Source organism: Sorex fumeus, unplaced genomic scaffold (genome assembly GCF_029834395.1).
Source record: "Sorex fumeus unplaced genomic scaffold, SorFum_2.1 ptg000037l, whole genome shotgun sequence".
NCBI lineage: Eukaryota > Metazoa > Chordata > Mammalia > Eulipotyphla > Soricidae > Sorex > Sorex fumeus.
This window is the reverse complement of record NW_026606094.1, coordinates 25,949,974-25,975,296: the sequence shown is the minus strand read 5'-3', so window position 1 is coordinate 25,975,296 and position 25,323 is coordinate 25,949,974. Positions and strand designations below refer to the sequence as shown.

At 44.4% G+C, this 25,323-nt stretch overlaps 1 protein-coding gene across 1 annotated transcript in view; it reads left to right on the top strand.

The window, feature by feature from the left end:
- Positions 1-16,553: 16,553 nt before the first annotated feature.
- The window catches only part of CDHR3 (cadherin related family member 3), a 74,675-nt gene continuing 65,905 nt past the window's right edge, over positions 16,554-25,323 (top strand). Inside the window, 1 exon segment of the mRNA XM_056118506.1 lies at positions 16,554-16,640. Within this exon segment, the coding sequence (XP_055974481.1) occupies positions 16,595-16,640 (46 nt within the window). The 5' untranslated portion in view covers positions 16,554-16,594.

Sequence of the window (25,323 nt, the reverse complement as noted above, 5' to 3'; positions counted from 1 at the left end):
CTCTGAGCACTGCTTGGGAGATTCCCATCCAACAAAGGAAGGTTATTTGGAGGTAGGGACAAAGTGCAATGTGAAGTGCTCTTTGCCTTTGAAAGTTCTGGTATCCTGATCTCCAGCCACAATTCAGCTCTACAGTTGGAGTATTAGAAAGCTGAGAGGTGAGAGCCCATATGTTTTGTAAATTGGGTGTTTCAATCCTCAAAACCTCAGCTTTCTTTGTTTGCATGTTACTGCCCTTCTCCTGCTGGCTCAAGTTTATTTTTTTTCCTTTTTCTTTTCCCCTCTCTATCTGCAGTTCTGTCTTTCCTTCTTTTACACTGGGCTGGAGAGATAGCACAGGTATGAGGTATTTGCTTGCACGCTGCCACCTTGGGTCTGATCTTCAGCTCTGGATATGGCCCCCTGATCATCTGCAGGGTCATCCCTGAGCACAGAGCCTGGAATAAGCCCAGAGCACCGCTGGGTATGGCTCCCCAAAAGCAAACAGAAAAGCACATGCACTACAACTACCACCTCAAGTGTAGGAGAAAGGGGTGTTTACAATGATGAGAATAACATACATCATTTTTGTGTGTGTTATCTATCACTAAGAGATAAGGCCTTCCCTTTAATATTTTATAAACTATAATCACAATGCCATCAATTTAACAAAAACAAAAACCCAACAATTTGTTGATATTGTAAAATATATAGGAGTCCTAAACTTTTCTTTATGATCTCACAGTTTTTTGTTGTTCTTGTTTTATTCAAAATGGTCTCTGAATCAGATGCATACCCTGTATTCAGTTGAAATGTCTCTAGTCTTTTCTCATTTTAATGTTTTCTTCTCTCTCTCCCTCTATGTCTCTGCCATACCATTTATTTATTGAATGATAAGGCTGGCTATCTGTCTTAAAAAATTTCAACACTCTCCATTTTTTCAGTTGCATTCTCATGGTATAATTTAGCATTGCCCCCTATTGCCAGTAGCCCTAGGAAACTGAGAGTTACACCTGAAGACTCACCAGAGTGAGTCACATTGTCCAACTTCCCTTCCAAAGCAGAGTGTCCAGGTCTGACCTCTCACCACAGTGAGTCAGATGGTCCCAAATTCCTCTGAGACAGCGACAACAAAACAACCACAAAAAAAAGTGAATAAATATTGTAATATTGTACAATAATGTCAAGCCTATTTCCAGACGAGAAAGAGAGGAAGAAAGAAAGGAAGGAAGGAAGGAAGGAAGGAAGGAAGGAAGGAAGGAAGGAAATGAAAGAGAGAAAAAAGAAGAAAAGAAAAAAGGGAAAATGGAAAAGAAAAAAGAAACATGTATCTTGGGAATAAGGCTTAAATCCCTATATTTGAGTTCTATTTTCCCTTTTATTAGGAATAGGTCATTTTAGGCTGAAATGATAGTATAGCAGGTAAAGTGCTTGCCGTGCATGCAGCCAAGCCACGTTTGATGCCTGCCATCACCTACTGTTCCCTAAGCCCACCAGGAATGATCGCTGATTGCAGTGCCAGGAGTAAGCCCTGAGGACAGCTGGATGTGGCCCAAAAACAAGATACAGAAGCAAACAAACAAAAATAATGAATAGACCTCTTCTAGTTACTCTGATCCTTTTGACCTCTGATCCTTATTTAGTCCCATGTTTGTCTCATCATGCTGCAATATGTACTGTCCTTGTCTTGTGGTCTCTGTCATTGCTGTTTCTTTGCCCACAGGTTTATCATGGTAACTTGTGTGAAAACAACATATCAACTTTTAAAAAAAAATACACAAATGAATAGGGTCTAAACCAAATAGAGTCTATAGCAGCTTCATAAACAATAGAGCCTGTTTTTATGAAAGCTTCAGAAAGAACCCGGGAAAAGAAAATCAGAAAAGGCATATCAGAACAGAAAACATTGTCCTTCCTTCCTCCTGCTTGTCCTCAGAAAATGCAGGAAATTTTTCCCAAAGAAAGCATGACCCATTTTGATCTAAAAATGTGCTGTTCTCCGGACTGTGCTGGCTTGAGAACATTTTTTTTTTTTAACCAAAAGATGAGTTCACAGCAAATGACTCAGAAACATATGGATGAAATTTCCCTTAAGCCACTCAGGGGACTGGAAATGAAGGGAGAGAGCTTGGCAGAATGCACTTGGGGTTTTGCCAAACCTATAAACCAACTGAGAAATAGTTAAGACACAGGCAGATCTCAAAGGCTGCCGAGCTCACCCCTCTTAGCAGGAAGGGGATTTATCATTCGAGCTGCTCAGAAAAGCACTACTGGATGGGCAGCAAAGGACAAACGGACCTTTGTTCTGCTGCCTGAACAAATGGGTGGATGCTGTGTAAGGGACAGACCCTCTTTATCGTCAGAGTCCTCAGACCCACCGCCTCTGACTGACTGCATGGATGGGTCCTTTTCCCACAAGCCTGACCCTCCCCCTCCCCACACCTCTACCCCCACCACCCCCACCTAGGACTCTGTTGCCTCCAGGAACCTTTGGCTGGTTCTTTTAGTGAATTCCTAGTGAGGGGCTAAGGGGAGATCAAGCATCTCTTCCTGGATGTTCTGGAATGACAGTGATGATCTTTAAAAGGGAACTCTGACAAAGCAGTGTCTTTATCTGCCCCCCTGCTCCTTCTCCCTCATCTGACCTTCTCATATTTCCCTGCCTTCTTGAGGTTTTTATTCTCTGTAGCAGGAGGGGTCTGAGTCACCTGTTTCCATACCCAGCGCAGGCAGTGAGGGGAGAGTGAAAGTGCTTCCTTGGGAAAGGGAGAGACGGGGCTAACTTTGGGTTTCAGAGGAGCTGAGAGCTCTGGGGTTACAGGATTTGAAACTCATGTGGTTTCTGCCCCTTCCAGCCAGAGATACTAGTGTGCGAGTCTGAAGTCCTCAGATCCTGCTGTCCAAAGCCAGTGGTGCTACTATAACCCGTGTCAGAGGCTCCCATGTGTCCTAAGTACCCGGCAGTGAAGAAAACAGACCTGCTGCCCACCCTGTGGAGGCCAACATTAAATAACCTGTGACTGCAAGTCAAGAGAAACACGGCATACAGGACAAGGTTCTGGTGGAAGATTAAGTAGGTCTTAGGTTTGAGAACTGGAGCTGGGTTAGATTCCTCCATCCCTCTCAGAGATCCCAGCAAGCTACCAAGAGTATTCCGCCCACACACCAGAGCCTGGTAAGCTCCCTGTGGCATATTTGATGTGGCAAAAACAGTAACAAGTCTCACAATGGAAATATTACTGGTGCCCGTTCGAGCAAATCAATAAACAATGGGAGGACAATGCTACAGTGCTACAGGTGTGAGAGGTTAGAGATAGCTTTCTGTTCTAAGCATCATGTCCATGCTCTTCAACCCACTCTCAGTCTGCTTGCCACATCTGACTCTACAGACTCTATAGACATTGCTAAGGCACTGGAGGGTTTCCATGAAAAATATACCTTTTCAGGGTGATTCAAGTCACTGATGTTTTAACTGATGATTACTACAGAAAGCAAAGAGAGACTGGAGAGAACAGACTACGGACTTCGGATCATCAAGGGTGTGAAGGTTGGAAGGTGGTAATACAAGTGCAAACAAAGACCACACCAAATTCTCCCTTCACTCATTCCACTGTTGAATCTATCCTTGCTCCGTAATTTCTTTTCCTGATCCCATTATGAGTTTAATATTTTTGCATAGTATATGTAAATGTTAACTTGTTATTAAATCTCAATTCTGTTGCCCTTCCTTTCCTTCTGCTTAGCTCTTTTTCTTTGACATTTTCTAAAGAGAAAATGGATCTAAAATACACTTTTGATGACATTTCCACGGTTTCTACTACAGGTCAGGGCAATGCTGGCTGACACTGATGTGGTATGCCTGACCTCTTATCTTCAGGGAGGATTGGGGGAACTAGGCAGAGGGAGACTGGTCTATCAGCTTCAAGAGTTAGGACTCTTGCAGGGCACTAGGTGGCAACATTTCTCCAACTCTTAAACTCAACACAGTCAAGGACCTTTTGATAGAAGGTCAACCCTGTAAAGTTGACCATCCCAACACATTGTATGGTACCTGAACTTGAGCAATAAATAGTAAAGCAAGCAAGATCTGGAAGGGGAAGCCCTCAGTAGGCCATCTCTCAGAACCTGTGAACCAATGTAAGGCTCAGTAATGTTTTTTGTTAGGCTATAGACACCACCATCACCATCAGGATCACTGCCATCAACCGATCTCCACCACAGTCCTCACCATCATGGCCATTATCAGTATCGCCAGCACAACAGCCAAGATTGCTATCACTTCCACCACCACCATGAACAGAATCCACCACTACTATCACCATGACTGAGTCATACATGTTAACGTAGTTTTTGTTGGTGCTGAAAATAAAACTTTGTTCAGAATGATTTATTGATCAAGCGATATCTTTTTCTTTCTTTCTCTTTCCTTTTATCTCTTTCTTTCATTTTCTTTCTCTTTCTTTCCTACTATATGTCACAACTTGATTAGTACATTGGTGTCTGATGATAGAAATTTAGGAGAATTGCTTTAATGAAGAATGATTTGCATTTGATATATTCATTTTAGGGAGTAAGTAATTGTTGCTCATCTAAAGTATTTAAAGAGAATTCTTCTAACTGGATTAAATATACCCTCTAAAGTTTTGTTTGTGTTATCAATTTATTTAACACTCTTTATCCTTAGCAACAACCCCTCACCCCTAGGCCCTGTCCTTTTGTTTATTATGCATATTTTTATTTTTTATTTTTATGCGTATTTTTAATTTAATCACCATGATATACAAAGTTACAAGGTTGTTCATGATGTAGGTTTCAGTCATACAATGTCCTAACACGCATCCCTCTATCAGTGTACATTTCCCACTGCCAATGTCCCCAGTTTCCCTCCCACCTCCCATTCCTCCCTCCTACACCTGCCTATCTCTATGTCAGGCACTTTCCTTCTTTCTCTATCTCTCTTTCCTCTCCTTTTGGTCATTATGGTTTGTGTTGGATTATAGTTCTAAGCATTTTAAGAAATATCACTGGTTTGTCCTTGCTCCTCCCGTAGGGAACTTAGGTTTGTTGAGTTACACTCATCACAGTGCTCCCGAGGCACACCCAATTCCATCGGGCACTCCTAATCCTCTGTTCTTATATGAACTGAAATCCAATCATGAACAACTTTGGAAATGTGTATATCACTGTGATGCAATTAAAAGTATCAATGGGTATGGTATCTGTTCAATGGAGTTTTCATTCTGGCTAGAAGAAAAAAAAACAAAAACAAATAAATTACCAAGTATAATTTAGTTTTTGTAATTGGTCATAAGAGAAATGTGGATGTGGCAGAATTTGGATTCAATGACAGGCATCTGTGTGCGAGGTGTGTACATGGTGTGTGCATGCATTCCCATGTGTTTTCCTTGAATAACTGTTAGAGTCTTCAGGAAGGCTTGGAATAAATAACATTTGACCAGATTTAATTTGAGTGTGAGACCGAGGTGCGGAGAGTCCCTAATCTAAAGTAAAACCCCATATCACTCTTATTGTGAACCAACCAAAGTCAAATGATTCCTAATGAACAACCCTCAGTTGCTATGGATGGTGGTAGCTTCTGGACGAGCACTGAGGGAAGTAAAAGTGAAACACTCCCCTAGAGTTTTGTTCCCCATTTGTAAAGGAAACGAGGCTACCAAATCTGGTCATGCATATGAAAATTTATGCAGGAATTTTTTCTTAGTCAACTTAAGTCATTTAAACAAATTGGTAAAATCAATAGGGACCCAGAGCTCTGTCCTGTTGTAGGAGCTCCTACAATACCCGAGGAGAAGCAACAACACACCAGAAGCAGGCTTTCAATCTGCTGAGACACGGTCACTGATAACCAAAGCTACTCTTAGGCCGTGTACAAACATTGCACGTGAGAGGCCCTGCCACTAAGGATAAGCTGTGATGGTTAATTTTATTTGTCAACTTGACTTGGTTATGGTTCTTATATGCTTAGTCAAGTATCAGTCTAGATGTCACTGGAAAGGTGTTTTTCACAGTGCAATCAACAGTTAAGTGAATACTTTGGAAAAGAAACCCCCCCCCCCCCCACAATATGAGGGAAGAAATTAGACTACAGTGTGCAGATTTTCCCTGCACCAATTCCTGAAACTAACATTCTTTCTCTTCTTTCAGTCTGTTTCTCTCTGCCTGTTTCGGTCTGTCTTTCTGTCTCTCTGTTCTGGGTAGGAGAATACAGCTTTCCCAATTACCCAAACACGTGGAGGTGGTGGTGTTCAAACTGGGAAAGGCAGCCAGCTGGACACGTTTTGAAGCACATAATAGAAAAATCGAGATTGCCTTGAAGAGATTACTGTCACTGTGGCACTGTCCTCCCATTGTTTATCGATTTGCTCGAGTGGGCCCAGTAACATTGTGAGACTTGTTGTTACTGTGTTTGCATATCGAATACATCACAGGTAGCTTGCCAGGCTCTGCCGTGCAGGCGAGATACTCTTGGTAGTTTGCTGGGCTCTCCGAGAGGGGCGGAGGAATCAAACCCCGGTCACCCACCCGTGTGCAAGGCAAATGCCCTACCTGCTGTGCTATTGAAGCAGAATATGGCAAGGGCTCTGAAAGAAAAGAGCAGTGAAGGAAACGTCTATTGTCTAAGAGAATGAATATATCATCGCAAACAGAACTTCACCAGAAATATGAATGGTTAAAGTACTCCTGGTGAGATCTCAGGCAGAAATTGGGAAACAGACACAGACAAGCACAGAGGGAAGATGTGAAGTGACACCAGGCGGGATAAGAGCCATCTGTAAGCCAGATATGAGGACTCACCCCTGAGCACCCTCTGCTCCTCCCACCCCTGCCTACATATTGGTTTTGATCTTCTAGGCTCCAGGAGGACTTGTCAATAAATTCATGTGTTTCAGCCCCCCATTTGGTGATGATTTGCTACAGCAGCTCCAGATCAAAACAGTGCTCTGGCTCCTATAGCTCCCTAAACTATTTGTTGCTAGACAGTTTCTCTGGAAGGGGGCAGAAATAGAATTTGGGGTGCAAACAGTTTATTTGAGAACAAGCCTTATTTTTAAAAAATGACGGCACCATTATCAGAAACAAATGAGAATGGCATGAAGCCAGCTGACAAAAGTGACCAGCTAGTTCTGTTTCCTTTAAGTTTAAAATAATTGAATTTCATAAAAGTATAGATCTTTGAATGTCACTGACACCTGTTTTCCCTTTCCAGTTTAGCAAGAGTACAATGTTATTTGGTGATAAATTTTTCCCCTCTCAATGAGAGCTCTATTTTCTATCACTTAAAATTGCCACATGCTAAAAATTATGCTATCTATATCTACTTCTGTTAGAAAAACTTTTAAAAAATTTAAGATAAGTCAGAGAAAAGGAAGTTGGGGGAACCAAGAGGGACAGAGGGGGAAATGGAATGAAAATGCACATCCGACAAAGTCTCACCCACTCTAATATGGAACTTTGAACTGGACAGTGTCCACTGGCATAGTCTTGCAAGGAAATAACAATTGGCCAATGGCAACAGTCCCTGAGAGTTGGCCTAGAGAACTGAGTCTGCCAAACTCAGGGGAGTGGGCATTTGACAGGAGACCTTGAGACATGAGTGGAGGGTGCTGACACCTGGGGGCAGGTATACTGTTGAACAATGGATGTTTCAAACTCTATAATTAACACCGTTGGAAATTATGGCGATGAAATAAAAAATGAGAGGAAAAAAATGGCTGGGACTTCATCTTGCACCTGGTCTGGCCACTGGATAAAGGTTGTTCCTGAAGGGTGGTCTCGGGTGAAGTGACTCTTCATGAATTAAAGCAACTCGAAAGAAGGTAGCACATGTGCACTGATCACTTTTCCCAAAGTTCAGCAGCAAGCCTTCTCTGGAAAGAAGAACCTGGGTCACAAATCTTTTTGCATACGAATGAGGCCCAGATAACTGCAAACTCAGGTAACCTAAGCATGTGATTCATTCTTTTTGCCAATTTGCATAACTTGAATACCTTTCATTTCACCAGTGAGATTCTATTTCTAATCTTCATCACATTTAATAACAATGAACTAATCTCAACAATAAAAATCCATTTTTGACACTTGCTATCCTCATTAACAAAACTCCAGACATCCAGGGAGTCATTGATCATAGAAGATCTTGAAGTCGCTGCCTCTGGAGTGTGGCTTTTCTGATAAAATATTAGTTGATTGCCCTGGAGTGAAATTTTCCATTAGAATTTCACTGACAATTCTTATAGTAAAAACTTCAAGTTTAAATGAGCCAACATGGTGTGACTGAATCCACCTTGCTAAAAGTAAATCATCCCTACAATCCTCATTTATATATGCTTGTCTTGGGGGTCTTTGATACCCATGCTATGATCTTGTCTAATCACATCGTCTCAGGATTACTAGGTTGCAAGCAACAGAAATGATGCAACTGCTAGTTTGGGTTTAATGGGGGTTACTGCAAGGACATAAGCATTTGACATTCGACCACTGGACACTGAGATCAGGAATGAAGGTCCTTTGGATCACTCAGAGTAAAACTTGGCATTGGGAACATCAAGCTTTCCAGGCCTCTCTCTTAGAGCCTTGGGGTTTCCTCCTGCCTGCCTTCCTCTCTGTGTTACCTTCTGTTGACTGCTTCTCTCTGTCTTTTTACCAGTTCATTAACACACTTTCCCTGTTTGGATTCCCGACACCAGTGAGTTCAAACATCCCTTATCATTGAACCATCTCCATGTCTTTTAGATCAAGGTCTTTATACAGGAAAACCAAAGACAAAATTATAATTGTTGCAATGATGCTTGTGTCTTGACATCCTTCGCATGAGTTGTGTGAACTGAGCCTTGCAGTTCGGGCCTGTACACCATGAGTGCAGAATGAACCGGGTAAATGAACTTTCTTCTTTTTTTTCCCTTTTACGCTTTTCTGCACTTTGGTTTTGGTCTGGTTTGGGGACACCTAGTGGTGCTCAGGGTTTACTCCTTGCTCTGTGCTAAATCACTCCTGCAGTGCTCCATATGTGGTGCTGGGGATTGAACCTGGGTCGACTGTGTGCAAGACGAGCATCTTACACCTGGTACTATCTCCCTGACCCTGCACTTTGCTTTATATTAATTTAGGCACAAAAACTTACAAAGTTGTTAACAATAACACTTCAATCATACAATGTTCCAAATCTAATACTACTACCACATCCCTCCACCAGTGACCCCAGGTTCCTTCCCCGGCCTATGTCCTTAACAGACAATTATGAAGTTTTATTATTATAGATTGGGTTCCATTATCACAGTAGTATTGACTCCAGTAATTTAGAGATTTGCTCGATAGGGCTAAAGCGATAGCACAGCGGTAGGGCGTTTGCCTTGCACGCAGCCAACATGGCCGACCCGAGTTTGATTCCTCCGCCCCTCTCGGAGAGCCCGGCAAGCTACCGAGAGTATCTCGCCCGCACGGCAGAGCCTGGCAAGCTCCCTGTGATGTATTCGATATGCCAAACACAGTAACAACAAAGTCTCCAACGGAGACGTTACTGGGCCTGCTCGAGCAAATCGACGAACAGCGGGAGGGCCTTTACTTTTACTTTACTTAATTTAGAGATATAAAGATACCTCCCCTCAACATCCCACATGAGCCCAAGGCCCTGACCTTTGTCTGCCCCTGTGCTACCTCCACAGCACCTCTTCTTGCTCCCTCTTCCATTTCGTTCCTTCTCTCACATTTTCATTTCTGTAATCTAGGGCCACGGGTTTGCCCATCTTTAGTAATTCCCATTTCCTAGTCATGTTATTCTAAGTACCACAATTAGTGCGAACAGTGGGTATTATATCTTTTTGTGTCCTTTTGACTCGCTAGTAAGAATCTTTTTAAAAAGTTCCACCAAAAAGGATAGTATCTATTACATATGTGTAATTTATTACTATTTTTGCAGTGCTGGGGACAAACCCAGGACTTCACATATACAAGGCATGTATTCCATCACTGAACTACAACCATAGCTTAACAATTATTTAGCACAGCAGTAGGGTGTTTGCCTCACGCGCAGCCAGCCCGGCTGAGCTGGGTTCGATTCCTCCACCCCTCTCTGAGAGCCCAGCAAATTACCGAGAGTATCTCGCCTGCAAGGAAAAGCCTGGCAAGCTACCAGTGACGTATTCAATATGCCAAAAACACAGTGACAACAAGTCTCAAAAATGGAGACGTTACTGGGCCCGCTCGAGCAAATTGATGAACAACTGGAAGATAGTGTACTTCTTATTTTACTATGGAGGGGGCATGACTGCCTCTGCTCCAGGCTTACTTCTGCCTTCGTGCTCAGGTATCACTCTTGACAGGGCTCAGAGGACCCTATGTGGTGCTAAGAATCAAACTAGAGATGGTCATGTGCACAACAAGTGTTTTAACCCTTGCTATCCCTCGAATCTAGGTAAATTTATTATTATTGTTGTCATTGATATTTTATTGAATCACTGTGAGATAGATCCTTACAAAGGTGTTCATGGTTAGGTTTCAGTCATAGTGCAAACACCCATCCCTCCACTCGTGTACATTTCCCAGCACCAGTGTTCCCAATTTCCCTCCCATCACCCCCCACCCCTCCCCTGGTTTGCCTCTATGTCAGGCATTTCGCTCTGTCTCTCTCTGTCTCTGTCTCTGTCTGTCTGTTTCTCTCTCTTTCTCTCTCATTTTGGGCATTATGGTTTGCAATATGGGTACTGAAAGGTTCTCATGTATATCCCTTTACCTACTTTTGCACTCAGTACTTGTCCAGAGTGATTATTTCCAACTATTATTGTCACACTGGTCCCGTCTTTATCTTACCTACCCTCCACCCCCCCCCCCCCCCCCCCACACACACACACTTGTGGTAGATTTCAACCATTGTCGATAAATATTTTTAAACTGGAAGGGGAAAAAACTGCCTTGTTTTTTGTCAATTTATTTGTGATTGTGGGGAAGTAAAATTCATTCTCAACAGAAAGAGGGAGACTTTCATAAGTCACAGGAATCATGCAGTGCTCAGTAATTCCTCCCGGAAGTTGAGAATGCACCATGAGCAGCCTCAATACCTGAGCCCTGACACAAATGATTTCTAAGACTCTCACAATTCTCTCTGCGGGCAGGGTCAGGGCGCTTGGACAACCAGCCCAGTCACAAGCAGGTAAGCGAGGGGCATACTTCAAGGCAAGTTTAATAGCAAAGCCTGGATTTGGTGAATTTCCTGCTTGCCTATAGCCACCTACCCACCAGTTGAACAAGAAACACGCTTCAGGTTTCTGCAGAGGAACATTAGGAGGACCTCAATACCTTCTGACTCCGTATCTGTACATGAAAGATCAGGGCCCTTATCCTCGTATCAAATATTTTAAGCTCCTGTATTTTATTTGCCATGTGCCTTAGAAGCTTTAAGCTATGAGCCTGACCTTAATTCAAACACCAAATAATGATATTTGACAAAGAAATGTAAATAGATCTTTAATTGATTCTTGTGCTTACAGTGGGCGGTTAATTTATTACTGTCTTCTCTGTAATAGTTTCCTCTGGGACCTAGGGACAGGCTTGCAACACTCATCTTGCCACTGGTTTGAGCTCAAGTTCAACATTTTTCAGTTGATTCGTTCTTTTATTTCATAAGTTAATTGCTGTGTCTCCACTGGACTATTGTCAGGCACAAAACAAAACACTGGTCCCACCTCCCAGGGCTTGCAATCTGATGGCTGTTTACAAATAATCTCACAAAGACAGAAAGTGTGAACGTTGTGGTCAGAACTCTGAATAAGGAACCAGAAGATAGGAGGGAGAGGGGGAGTGGGTAGAGGAACAGGGAATCAAGGAAGGGATAGTGTCATTGAGAACTGAGGGTTGTAAAGAAGGGGTCCTCAAACTTGATAATCTCTCGGTATTTGTACGGCAAACCATAATGCCCCAAAGCAGAGAGAGAGAGTATGAGGTAAGTTGTCTGCCATGGAGGCCAGGGGAGTGCTGGAAAGGGGGTAGGTATACTGGAGACATTGATGGTAGAGAATGTGCACTGGTGAATGGATGGATGTTTGATCACTGTATGACTGAAACTCAAACATGAAAGCTTTGTAACTGTATTTCACAGTGATTCAATTAAAAAATGGGCTGGAGCGATAGCACAGCGGGTAGGGCGTCTGCCTTGCACGCAGCCAACATGGCCGACCCGAGTTCGATTCCTCCGCCCCTCTCGGAGAGCCTGGCAAGCTACCGAGAGTATTCGATATGCCAGGCACAGTAACAACAAAGTCTCCAATGGAGACATTACTGGGCCTGCTCGAGCAAATCGATTATCAACGGGAGGGCCCAATTAAAAAAAATTTTTTTTTAAAAAGAAGGGGTCCCTCTGGGGAAGCACAGGAGGAGGTTCCAGGCCAGAAATTGTCCCCACAAAGGCCCTGATTGAGGGAAGGTGTGGCATTTCTGAGAAGACACAAGCCAGCAACACAAATGTGAGGGTTCCAAGGTCTCTGGGCAGTTCTTAGTCTGGTAGTTTCCCCTCTACCTTCCCTGATTCATTACTTATTGTTTGTTAAGCTACATCATTTTCCCAGAGGCTAGTCCTACAGTCTGTATTTGAATGATTATATTCAGGTCTATTTATGAAGATGTGTTTCTTTCTTTTTTGCTTTTGGGTCACACCCGGCAATGCACAGGGGTTACTCCTGGTTTTGCACTCAGGGATTAATCCTGGCGGTGCTCAGGGGACCATATGGGATGCTGGGAATCAAACCCAGGTGGGCCGCGTGCAAGGCAAATGCCTTATCCGCTGTTTTATACTGCTCCAGGCCCACAGATGTGTTTCTGTTTCCTGGTTTCTGTTAACTCACCCCAACCCAAGCAGCTTTGCTCCTCCCACTGCAGCCTGGAGAGACAAGGGAGGGGTCATGCCAAGACGGTGTTATTATTGACAGTGGTCACATCTGTGGGAGTGGGACGAGGGAAGTGGAGTGCAAATGTGCAAAGGCACCCTCTCACCACTGACACTTCATGTCCCGCCCCCTTGCACCAATTTCTGTTAGGGGTTGAAATGTGTCTCCTCATAGATCGGTTGCGGCTCTAACTCCTGGGAACTTAGAATGTGAGTGAACTGGTGTTGGTTAGGGAAGTTGACTCATTCATTCTCCCCACCCCCCGCCCCCAACTAAACCAAGGCAACTCCCCCGACCTCACCCTTTCCCATGGTTCCTGAAGATGGAGAGAAGAGTAGCAGAATATCCCATCCCCGTAGGATTCTATGTACTGCCACCCGGAGAAACGCAGTTTTGCAACGTTAACTATTGAGAACTGAGGACTGTTGAGAAACAACAAATGTGGCTTGAATGTGGCTCAGCAGTAGAGGATGAGCTTTGTGTGTGCAAGTCCCTGGGTTTGATCCTGGGCAGGGCAGTGAGAACAAATAAAGACAAAAATAGGAAAAGGTTGAACTCCTCGCCTCTGCGAGAGGATCTATTAAATGGATCCTCCAGAAGGAACTCAATTGCGTTGACTCTCCTCTCTGGGAGTTTCATCTCCACGCAAAGCAAACTCTGATCACAGGAGAAAGCAGGCAGCCCTCTAGCAGAGGAACCATCACTATCTGCCTCCCATCAGAGGACTCGTTCATCTTGCCTAAAAAAAAAATCATATCCTCTTCCTTCAAAAGGCCTCTGTTCCTCCTCTTCTCCTTGCCTTATTAAGGTATTTAAGCCCAAATTCTGAGCAAATCAAAATGATTTTTTTGAAAAATTAAAGCCCTAGAGCAGAGGAGGAATAATTTCCTCTACTTTGCTGAGGTCTTAGCTGAGCCCCCTGGAATAAATGACAGATTAAGGAGAGACAGGGGTGGGGAAAATTCAAGATGTTGCTTAGAATTCAGGTTCAAAGGTCACCGTCTGTTTTAGGAAAAGGAGTGAAGGATTAGGATAGGGGCTCCACGGTCCTCTGGGGAAAGCCATGGCGCCTCTTTATTTCCTCTCCTGAAAGAGTGGAGGTAGCTCTCATCGGGTGGGTGTTTGGAATGGCAGAGAGACAGCACAAGACAGGGGAGTAGAAAATACATTTAAGAAATCTACAGTTTCTTGAGCACTAGCTATGCATTAGCAGTATGACATGTGTCAAAATACAAGAGGTAAACTGAGGTAAGTTCAAAAGACCAGAAACTGAGATGACTGGAGAAAGAGCTGAAGATTTGCAATTCAGAAATCTCATCCTACAGCAAGGACAGGCGAACCCCTAGAGGACCTGGGCTGGTCTGTGTTTATGGAGAGATGATCTTGTCAGAGTTCAAGCAAAAAAGCTCATTAGCTTGAGAGTGGACAGAGATGGATGCACATTGGTCAGGAGGAAAATGTCCATTTTCCAGAAATGAGATATTTACTGGATGCCCCTTGTTTTCGGTTCCATTTCTCAGAGTGCATCTGCGTGAGGTTAAGCTTTAAGTTCTGAGCCCATGAATGTTTGGAACATGGGCATCTTTGCTGGCAAATTAGACATTTCTCAATAGATGGGTCCCACAGGAAGCCCCTTCCTTGTAATACTCTGTTTTAAGGGTTTGAACTACTGCAGGAGGCTGTGTGGAGAAGAGTGTGTGAGTGTGGGTGGCAGCTACCCTTCCTGCATCGAAACAAAAGTGGTGATTGCCCGCAATAAAAGTTCCGGCTTTGCTTTCAGGATATCATTTATCATACCAGACTGAGCCCTGGTGGCCTCGCATGTTGGCACCCAGAACAAGTGTGTATATAAAGGGGGAATTCACGGTCCACTCCCCAGTCCCCATAGAACATGATGAGGACATAAAAGACCTCCACCCTGGAGATAGAAGCCACAATCATAGGACGGAAAAGTCCCATAACCCCATCCCCAACTAATACCCTCACTTTTAAAAAAATTTTTTGGGTCACACCCAGCGATGCACAGGTTTTTCACTCAGGAATTACTCCTGACGGTGCTCAGGGGACCCATATGGGATGCTGGGTATTGAACTCAGGTTAGCCACGTGCAAGGCAAACCCCCTACCCACTGTACTATTGCTCCAGCCCCAACTAATACCCTTTTAGTCTCTGGCCCAAGGTAGGGAAGGCAGGGGAGACGTCCCCAATCCTAGGAAAAACAAGGCAACAGGAAGAAGAGGGTGCAGCCAAGCTGTAAATTAAGCAGATGTGAATATCTTTGATTCTAAGAGTTAATTATTCTGACGTTTTCCATAACTTAATCTGAGCCATCACTTCAGCTTCAATTATGCATAATGAAATGGATTATTTACAGTAACTAATATGACAGGGAAAAAACTGGAGAGGTGAGAATTGGTAACTTGGCAACTGCTTATTTGTCCTTCTTTTTCAGCCCATGCTCACTGAGTAACTACTGTGCTTCAGCCTTTGTCACAGTTGGGTTTTGGGTTGTTGTTGCTGCTGTTGTTTTAGGACTATTCCTGTTGGGTTTCTGGGGCTATTTTTGCCATGCTTAGGGGACCATTTGGTGCTGGGGGGTCAAATTCAGGGTGCCCATATGAAAGCATGTACTTTTGAGACATCTACCTGGCTTGCTCCTTCCTTCCTTCCTTCCTTCCTTCCTTCCTTCCTTCCTTCCTTCCTTCCTTCTTTTCCTCCCTCCCTCCCTCCCTTCCTCCCTCTCTTCCTCCCTCTCTTCCTTCTTCCCTTCCTTCCTTCCTTCCTTCCTTCCTTCCTTCCTTCCTTCCTTCCTTCCTTCCTCCCTCCCTCCCTCCCTCCCTCCCTCCCCCCCCCTTTCCTCCCTTCCTTTCTTCGTCTCGTGCCTGGTGGTACCCAGGGTTACTTCTGGTTCTGTGCTCAGGGATCACTCCTGGCAACTGGGGATCCAACCCCAGTCAGATGTATGCGAGAAAAGCGCCTTAATCTCTGGACCAGGTCTCTGATATCAGGCCACTTTATTTTACTTCATTGTTTCATGTGTTTCTTGCAATAATGCAGTACAAAGGCATCATTCTTCCTCATTTAAGGAAGAACTTGAATTCTGAAAGGTTAGGTTTGTCTAGCCCCGAGGGATGGACCACCTCTCCCCAGGGGGCAGAAGCCTCACTGCCCCAATAGTTTTTCTCACAGACTTCTCTGAGGGGCCAAGGGTCAGTGGTGTTAGAGGGAGTCAGCCCTGAGGACCCTCTTGACTCCTCTCTTTAGAAGAAATGCCAGATAGTATCTAACCCAGAGTCTTCCTCATCCACGTGGGGCAGTGGCAGAATTCTCACTCCTATTTCAAGAAAATGCAGCAAGTGGGGTAGACAGGGTTATCAAGACTGTGTGTGCTCACATCTGACTCTCACATCATCTCAATACCCATCTCAATTCTCCTCCCTTTCACTTCTCTTTGTATCTCTCTGTTGAGAAACAGGGCAGACGTGACCTTTTACGGTGGCCCCTGGGTTGGTGGCTCTCTCCCTGCCACAGAAACAGGCAACCAAAGAACAGTCTTGTGGTGTTTGGTGTCTCCCTTAGTTACCACCAAAGCCTCTGTTTGGTTTCTTGCCTGGCAACACAATCAGGAGGGGACAATGAGTGGGATCTGGATCGACTTTGGAAGGCAGGACTCGGCTCCTGTGCTGTGCTGGAAGATCAACCGAGGCACACCATCTAGTATGTTCTCAGCGGTCACTCTCCTGGCTCTCCTGGGCATGGTGTCAGGTAGGAGCCGCATTTTGGCACCTTTGCTTGGCCTACTCAATTTGCAAGAGCCCATTGCAAGAGCCCATGGGATGATAAAATTTCTATGCAGGTGACTGCTCTTGGGAGACTCTGCTGCTCCATGCAGACAAGTGAGATGCTGCCACAAATGGGTGCCCTGGGAGGCTGGGTCAGGGAGGACCCCAGAAAAGAGGGGTAACTGAGAAACCACCACTGAGTCCACTGCAAACTTGGTTTCCCTCTGTGTGAACTGCCTAAGTTGGTCGTTCCTGGAGATCTAAGGTTGGGAAGGAATGTTCTAGCAGCATTCTATGTTCGTGTCAAGTCAATCTTTGTGGGGCTTCTGGACTTTCTCTAGACCTTTGGGGAGGCAAATTGAGGTTGACAAATCATCTGAAAAATTGAGGTTCTGAAGAGCTATTGTCTTGGTCAAGCAAAAGAAACATCCTCTGTTAGGTCCAACCTACTGGTTCTGATTTGAGTCATACTCAATAATCCTCAGGGGCTTCTCAGAAACTTCTCTGGTGTGCTCAGGGATTGCTTCTGGTGCTTGGAGGGGCCTGGATGCCTGGAATCCAGTCCTGGGTTCCTGCATACAAAGCTTGTACTCTGGATCTTTGAATTGTCCTTCATTCCTTCAACCTAATGCTTCTGGTACCCTTCTTCTTTTTTCAAGAGTTTTAAAAATCTAGTATGGTCTTTGTAATGTCAGCTTGAATTGTTGGAATTAAGTTTTTTGATAATTACTTTTGGGGGGCAGAGGGCACTCTCCAGTAGTATTCAGGGAGCCTAGGGACTACCACCAGTGATACTGGCCCCAACTGTGCAGACCTTTGGGCCTGGTGGTGCTGGGGAGAACTTGTGGTTCTGGGGATCAAACCCAAGACCTCATGTATGCCAGGCATGTACTCCAACCTTTTCATGTGTCTTTCCCAGCACCTATATTTTTTTCCTTATAGTGGTTAGACCCAGCAGTGCTCAGGAGCCCCTGCAGTGGCAGGGTTGAACTCAGGTTCTTGCTCATGTTAGATATGTGTTCTGTCACTTGACTTATAGCCCTGGCCTTTCAGCTTTTAAAATTACATCTTATTTTTTCAATAGGTAGTATATGCATAATGGATTGTATTCCAATCATGTTAAGTTTGCATATTAATTTAAAAATAATTTACACTTTTGATGAGTTGCACGATGTAAAATACTTGCAGGAGTGTCTGGTACATAGGAAACACTTAGTAAATATTAGTGGTTATTATGCATGATTTGAAGTTCCTACACAGTTCTAGATACTTGTTCATCTTTTTTGGGTTTTTGGGGAGGGGTTGGGGTGGAGGACGATGGTCTTTCTTGGTCATATTCATCTGTGCTTAAAGTTTACTCCTGGCTCTGCACTCAGGGATCACTCCTGGCAGTGCTCAAGGGACCTTAGTGAGAGTCAGGTAGTCACATGCAAGAGAAGTTCCCCTGTTCTCTGTACTATCTCTCAGGTCTCTCATTCAAGTCTTTGTTTTTTTTTTTTCAGCAGTGTTTTAAAATTCATAGTGATCTTGCATGTTTTGATTTCATTAATTTTTAGTTTTCTTTTTGATGTAAATTTTTAAATTTATAAATGGAATCTTTTGTTTTATATTTCGTTTGGTTTTGTATAATGAATGGGAGTTTATTAATGAATTGTTTTACTATATGCAGTAGTTTTCAATTGATTCTCATGCATTTTACAGGTTTGGAAAATAATAAACATTTATACAAATCTATGACTTTTTCTTATTTAATCCTGGATCTATGCCTTCAGACCTTCATGGCTAATTCATGAGAGTGACCATTCTTGTCTTATAGCACACTAAGCTTGAAGCTGCCTTTACATATGAACTAGAAATATGTTGGAGATAGCTTTTTTTTTCACCACCCATCTTCTCTTTATTCAATTTCTCCTTGTGAAATTTTTCACAAAAATTCTCTAATTTCCTGTATTCTGATATAGTATTCTATATTATGACAGGAGATAGTTTTTATTCTTATTTAAGATATTTATTTCTAGGGCTGGAGCAATAGCACAGCAGGTAAAATGACCATTTTATTTTTTCCCCTTGAAATGCTAATAAGATAAATAAATAACTGGGCTTCCTAAAGTTGAACCCTCTTTGATCATGGGCAGAAGCAGGAGGGTCTGGGATGCTGGGCCTGGGTAGCTTATACATATTTTTAAAAAAGCATTTGAGATATTTCTGGAAATGTGAGCTTTTTAAGACCACCATCATTTCAGTGAGAAGGTGATATTTATTGTCACTGGGGAAGAGTGAGGTTAGGAAGGACCCCATGTCTCATACTGAACATTGTCATTTGGAATTTTATCATCTGCTATATAAAAGGAACAGATCACAAAGGTTTGCAAGAAATATGTGAGATTTCTTTTTTGAAGTGTATCAAAATCTTACTCCCTTGAAAAGCTGAGGCACTGTGCCATGTTTTTGCTTCCTCAGGTCAAAATCCAATTTTGGGAGAACTACTATTGTCTCTCTCTCTCTCTCTCTCTCTCTCTCTCTCTCTCTCTCCTTTTCTCCCTAACCCCTCACTCTTTCGTGAACCTGAAAATCTGATTATTTTTCTTTCTTGTTACATAACCAGTAGGGTTTTTTTTTTTTTTGGTTTGGGGGACATACCCAGCTGTGTCCAGGGCTTACTCCTGGTCTGATGGACTCAGGGGACCATATGGGGTGCTAGGGATTGGAGCTGGACTGAACAAGCAAGCATCTACTGCTGTACTATCTTTCCAGTCCCACATCTGCCTCTGTTCAGGGGCTATGCCTCATGTTGCTTGGGGGACCATATATGGTCCTGAGATCCGAACCAGGGTGACAGCGGCAGCCTCATGCTAGGCCAGCATCTTAAGCCTTACAGTGTGTCTTTGACCTGAGGGTCATTTTTGTCTTTTTTCTTAATTAAAGCCACATGGTTTGAAGTAGTGTAAATCAATATGCTTTAGGCATGCAACATTACTGCAACACATCCACCGCCCATTTTTTTTATTGAGTCACTGTGAGCGACACTTACAAAGCTTTCATGTTTGAGTTTCAGTCATACAATGATCTAATACCCATCGCTCCACCAGTGAACATCTTTCTTTTTTTGTGTGTGTGCTTACTGAAAATTCTTTTTTTTTAAAATTCATTTTGCTTTCTTTTCTTTTTTTTTTTTCCTTAAATTTTTATTAGTGAAACACTATGAGGTACAGTTGTAGACTTACAAATTTTTGTGCTTGGGTTTCAGTTATACAATGATCGAATACCCATCCCTCCACCAGTGCCCATTCTCCTCCACCACCAGTCCCAGCATCCCTCCCACCCCCCTTTCCCCCATCCCACCCTACCACTGTGGCAGGGCATTCCCTTTTGTTATCTCTCTCCTTTTGAGTGCTGTGGTTTGCAAAAGAGACATTGAGTGGCAATCTTGTTCAGACTATAGTCTACTCTCATCACACAGTGCACATCTTTCACCACCAATGTCCCTGTATCCCACTCCTCATCCCAGCTCTCCCCCGCCTCTGTGACAATTTTTCCCATTCTCTCTCTCTCTCTCTCTCTCTCTCTCTCTCTCTCTCTATTTTGGGGCATTATGGTTTGCAATATAGATACTGAGAGGCTATCATGTTTGGTCCTTAGTCTACTTTCAGCACACATCTCCCATCCTGATCGATTCCTCCAACCATCATTGACTTAGTGATCCCTTCTCTAACCCAGCTGCCATCTCTCCCAGCTCATGAGGCAGGCTTCCAATCATGGGACAATCTTCCTGACCCATATCTCTACTGTCCTAGGGTATCAGTCTCATATTAGGTTATTTTATATTCCACAAATGAGTGCAATCATTCTATGTCTGTCCTTCTCTTCCTGACTCATTTATAAAACTTAGCATGATACTCTCCATGTCCATCCATTTATAAGCAAATTTCATGACTTTGTCTTTCCTAACAGCTGCATAGTATTCCATTGTGTTGATGTATCAAAATTTTTTTAACCAGTTGTCTGTTCTTGGGCACTTAGGTTGTTTCCAGATTCTGGCTATTGTGAACAGTGCTGCGATGAACATACAGGTGCAAATGTCATTTGTACTGTGCTTTTTTGCACCCTTGGGACATATTCCCAGAAGTGGTATTGCAGGGTCATATGGAAGCTCAATTTCTAGTTTTTGAAGGAATGCCCATATTGTTTTCCAAAAAGGAAACAATAGTCAGTCAGCCCAGTTGGTGAGAATTCACCAACAATGAAAGAAAGAGAGTCTCTTTCTCCCCATATCCATGCCAGCACTGGTTGTTCTTGTTCTTTTTTGATGTGTGCCAGTCTCTCCACCACCCATTCTTTTTTTTAAATTTATTTATTATTTTTTTTAGGAGTACTGCTATTCACTCAGCCACTGATCAGCTGATTGAACTGGGCATGAACTCCACCTTATTTTTTTTCTTTTTATATTTAGTTATTGAATCACTGTGGGAAAAGTTACCAAGCTTTCAGGTTTGAGTCTTGGTCATACAATGATCAAACACCTTTCCCTTCACCAGTACTCATTTTCCACCAAGAACTCCAGTATACCCCCCCCCTACTCCTCCAAATGCCTGTGAGGCAGATGATTTCTACTGAACTCTTCTCTACATTGATTACATTCATTATTTCGACAAAAGATGCACCATTATTGTTTAGAATTTTCCTCCAAACAATCAGAATTGCTGAAAAGGCATTGTGAAATATTTTGTTTTCTATAGCTGGTTATGAGAATCATATAATGTCACTCAGCCACGATTTTGGATTACTGCAAAGAGCCAGAGAATTACGAGATTGGTTTCTGTGTGTCTGGTGTTACGGCAGTGCCAGAGAGCCACTCATGGGGGGTAACTCGTGACTTCGGTAGGGCATGAAGGACGTGCCGGTACCACCCCCCTTCCCATGAGACTGCAGTTGCCCCGTCACCGCCGGCTCATACCTGGCTTTCCTATAAACCACCACCCATTCTTTCCCTGACCCTCAGACATCAAAATTACAGAAGACAGAAAATTAGGGGGAATGCACTGCTTCATTAGTATCTGCTTTCGTGTCATATGTAAAGCTGATATCAATATAATAACCTCAAACAAAAATAATATGCTTCAATATACTCTTTGCTCTCATTTTTTTCTAATGTTTATTAAAAATTAAAGGGAAAAAATGTTCAAAATAACGTTCCTTTTGCTAAGGCCCACATTACCAAAACAGGATTGAATACTTAATGTAATTTCAGTTCATTGTCTCCCAGGAATGTCATCTTTTTTTTCGGGGTGGGGGGGGGTCACATCCATCGATGCATAGGGGTTACGCCTGGCTTTGCACTCAGGAATTACTCCTGGTGGTGCTCAGGGGATTATATGGGATGTTGTGGGTCGAACCTGGGTCAGCTGCATGCAAGGTAAACGCCTTACCCACTGTGCTATCACTCCAGCCCCATGCTCAGATTTTTTGCTTTCATTGTCATCCTTGGTCACAGACTGGGTGGAGGCCCTTGCTGCCCATGCATCCAAGCTGCTGCCCACCAGCTGCACCCACCACCCCACTGCTCCCACCATCCAAGGTGTCCACAACTCTCCCTGCCTGGCTGCTCTACTCCTTTTTGTTTTTCAGCAAAGAAATTGTCCAGGTTCCATCTTTGCCACCCCACCTGCACCAGAGAGGTACTCTCTGTACTAACAGAGCTTTCTCTTGCTAATCAGGATTTACTGAATTTGCATAATTTATGATAGACTTGTCTTCTTTTCCTCTCTGTCCTACAAAAGTCCTCCGGTGAATCTGCCTGACATGGAGATTCTAAGAGGGTAGGTGATCCTCCCATTCAGGGAGCTATGCATGGTGGAAATCGGAGATCCAGGGAGGCAGGGCTTACCTTGGAAGAATAATGTTCTAGAATGCCTTACCATTTATGAGTGATATGCAATTGCTTCTGGCAGACCCACGCCATGAGAATACGTTCCACTTTGTCTGGAACTGGTCTGAGTCACTCTGCTAAAGTTCCTACACAAAATTGACTCCTGGTCAGAGCGTGAAGCCTTCTGGTCAATAGTGCTGCTTTGTAACCGTGGGTCTTGGCATGGTTGGCACCAGCCTCTGAGCAGTGCTTATAGATAACAGTGAAATTGATGATGGTGCCTGTTTCTCGTTCTCTGTGGGACCTTCAGAGGACTTTGCTCTGAGGCTGGTTGTAACACAAGTTTATCTCTATGATCAGCCTTAGTGTGTGTGTGTGTGTGTGTGTGCGCACGCACGCGCGCGCATGTGCACGAAGGAGAAAGAGAGAGAGAGAGAGAGAAAGAGAGAGAGCCAGCGAGAGCAAGCGAGAGAGAGCGAAAGCATTTAAATTCACATCTCCTGGCTGTAATGTTTTAGCGGTTCCTGAGAATGTGCATTGTGTCATGGCCCTTGGACATAGGAGGACAGGGTTGGAGACATAATACAGGGATTAAGGTACTTGCCTTGGGTGAAGCCGACCTTGATTTGATCCCCAGACCCTGTATGGTCTCCTGAGCACTTCTGGGAATCAATCCTAAGAACAAAACCCAGCGTAGCTCCCGAGCACTACTGAATGTGCCCCAACACTCCCCCTTCCCTCCACAAAAGAAAAGAAACAAAGCTGGGGGACCGCAGGAATAGGCATTCTCCGGAGCTGAGGCCCTGTGGCTGCACTGTGCCTCCTGACTCAAGTGCTGCTGTCTGGCTCCTCTCTCAGGGATAAACTGCACTGTAAGTGCTCTCACTCGGCCCCAACGAGCCTTCTCTAGTCCTGGAGCCCTATTTAATGGCCGCTCTGAGAGTCTTCTGCAGCATCTCAGCCCCGAGATGCGAAGGGACCCCCGCCCCTATCAGCCCACCAGGCACCAATTTGATTCCAAACACCTAGCTCTCTTCACAGAATTCCTCTGATTTCCGTCCCTGCCTTTTCCATCTGTTAGGGGAGAGAGAGAGGGTGGAGAGAGAGGTAGCTCTTGAGTGACAGGCTTAGGGGACTGCGCACTGAATGCAGAGCCATAAGTTTGAGCAGCTGCACCCTTGAAGGGAGAAGATGGTATCGCCCCACTCATCCTGAACCCCACTGTCTGTGAGTCAGAGGCCAGGGCAGCTGGCCTCCTCCCTCCTGTCGGAGGCCGCTGCGGTCTTGCATGACTCGGGCCTGGCTGCTCTCTCCTGGCAAGGCGGAGAGTCCTGTCCCTGGGAAGCAGTGAGCACATCATCTATTCAAGGCGCAGCCACAGCGGCTGTTTCAGCAGGCTTGGTGACTGATAATAAATCTTTGGTGTGCTTTTTTCCTCTTTCGAAGCATACGCTTCAAGCAGTTCTAATTTGATTCTTAATTAAGATGCATATGTAAGTCAAATTCCATTAAAGCCTCCCTCTTGCTCTCCAGCACTCAGACCACCAGAAGAAAGTTTGGAGGCCCAGCACTGGGAAGCCATACCTGGCCTCTGAGGAGCAGCCAACCCCTGCTTTCGAGTCATCTTTATGTCACATGCTGGCTTAGATTGATGCTTTGGGGACACATCCCCAAAAGGTCTCTGTAGAATGAGCATTTTGTGAAAGTATATGTTTCATTCATTGCTCTGTGTTTCAGATGTGGGCCCTGGCCACCAATAATTGTAATAATTATCCTTACCGACATCACTCCCCCTTCTGCTACAGCGACTACTGTGACCGCTACTCCTCTCCTGGCAGCAAAGGAGCTTGGAGAACTGGGTGCTGAGCTAAGCCGAGGGGCCCCCGGCTCAGTTCCCTTCCCTCTCTGTGTCCCAAAGCATCTACAGTAATGCTTTTAGGAGCTGTTGGCATGAGTCTCTGGCACACATGAGCTGCTCTGGGAAGAGAAACTGCCGGGTGAAAAGACCATTGCCAGCAAGAACGTCAGCAGAGAGGTTGTGTCCAAGTACAGGCAGGTTTTAGCCTCCCATGGAACTGGCAGTCCCCACCATCATTGCTCGAGGGGCACTGAATATAGTCCTTCTGAAATGTCCCTCCCATGACCATTCCAAATAGCACTGACCCAAGAGGACTGGAGAAAGCTGTATTAATAGCAGAAGGCAGGCGTGGAGTCAGGCAGAGGCCTGGCTGGTACTTCTGGGGAAGTCATCTTCCAATACAGGGCCAGGGACATTTCTCAAGTAGTCAAGCATGTGCCTCACCCTGAGTTTGCTCCTCGGCATCCAGGGCCTTCCTGAGCATGCGTGGTGTGAGTGTGATCCTGGAGCACCACTGAGGGTGTCATCTTAAAAGAATCTTCAAAACTACGACTTCTCAGGGGGCTGGAGTGATAGTACAGTAGCGAGGGCGCTTGCCTTGCACATGGCCGACCTTGATTTTAGACCCCTGAGTACTGCCCTCAGTGCAGGGCCTGGAGTCAGCCCTGAGCCCTGCTGGATGTGCCCCCAAGACAAAACCAAACCAAAAACCCAGGCCTTGTCAAAGTGAGCTTGATGACACTCTAGCAGAGCAGACCAGGAAGTACTGTCAGTTGGGGGTATTGGGGGCATGTGACTTTGCTAGACTCCCCAGTTCTCCAAAGGATTCTCAGTGAGCATTTTATCCGCCCTAAGCTGGCCATACAGGGCAAGGCAGGGGAGAGCCTCATCCACCAGCCCACGTTGAGTGAAGAACACACTGCTTTTTACACAGCTCCTCTT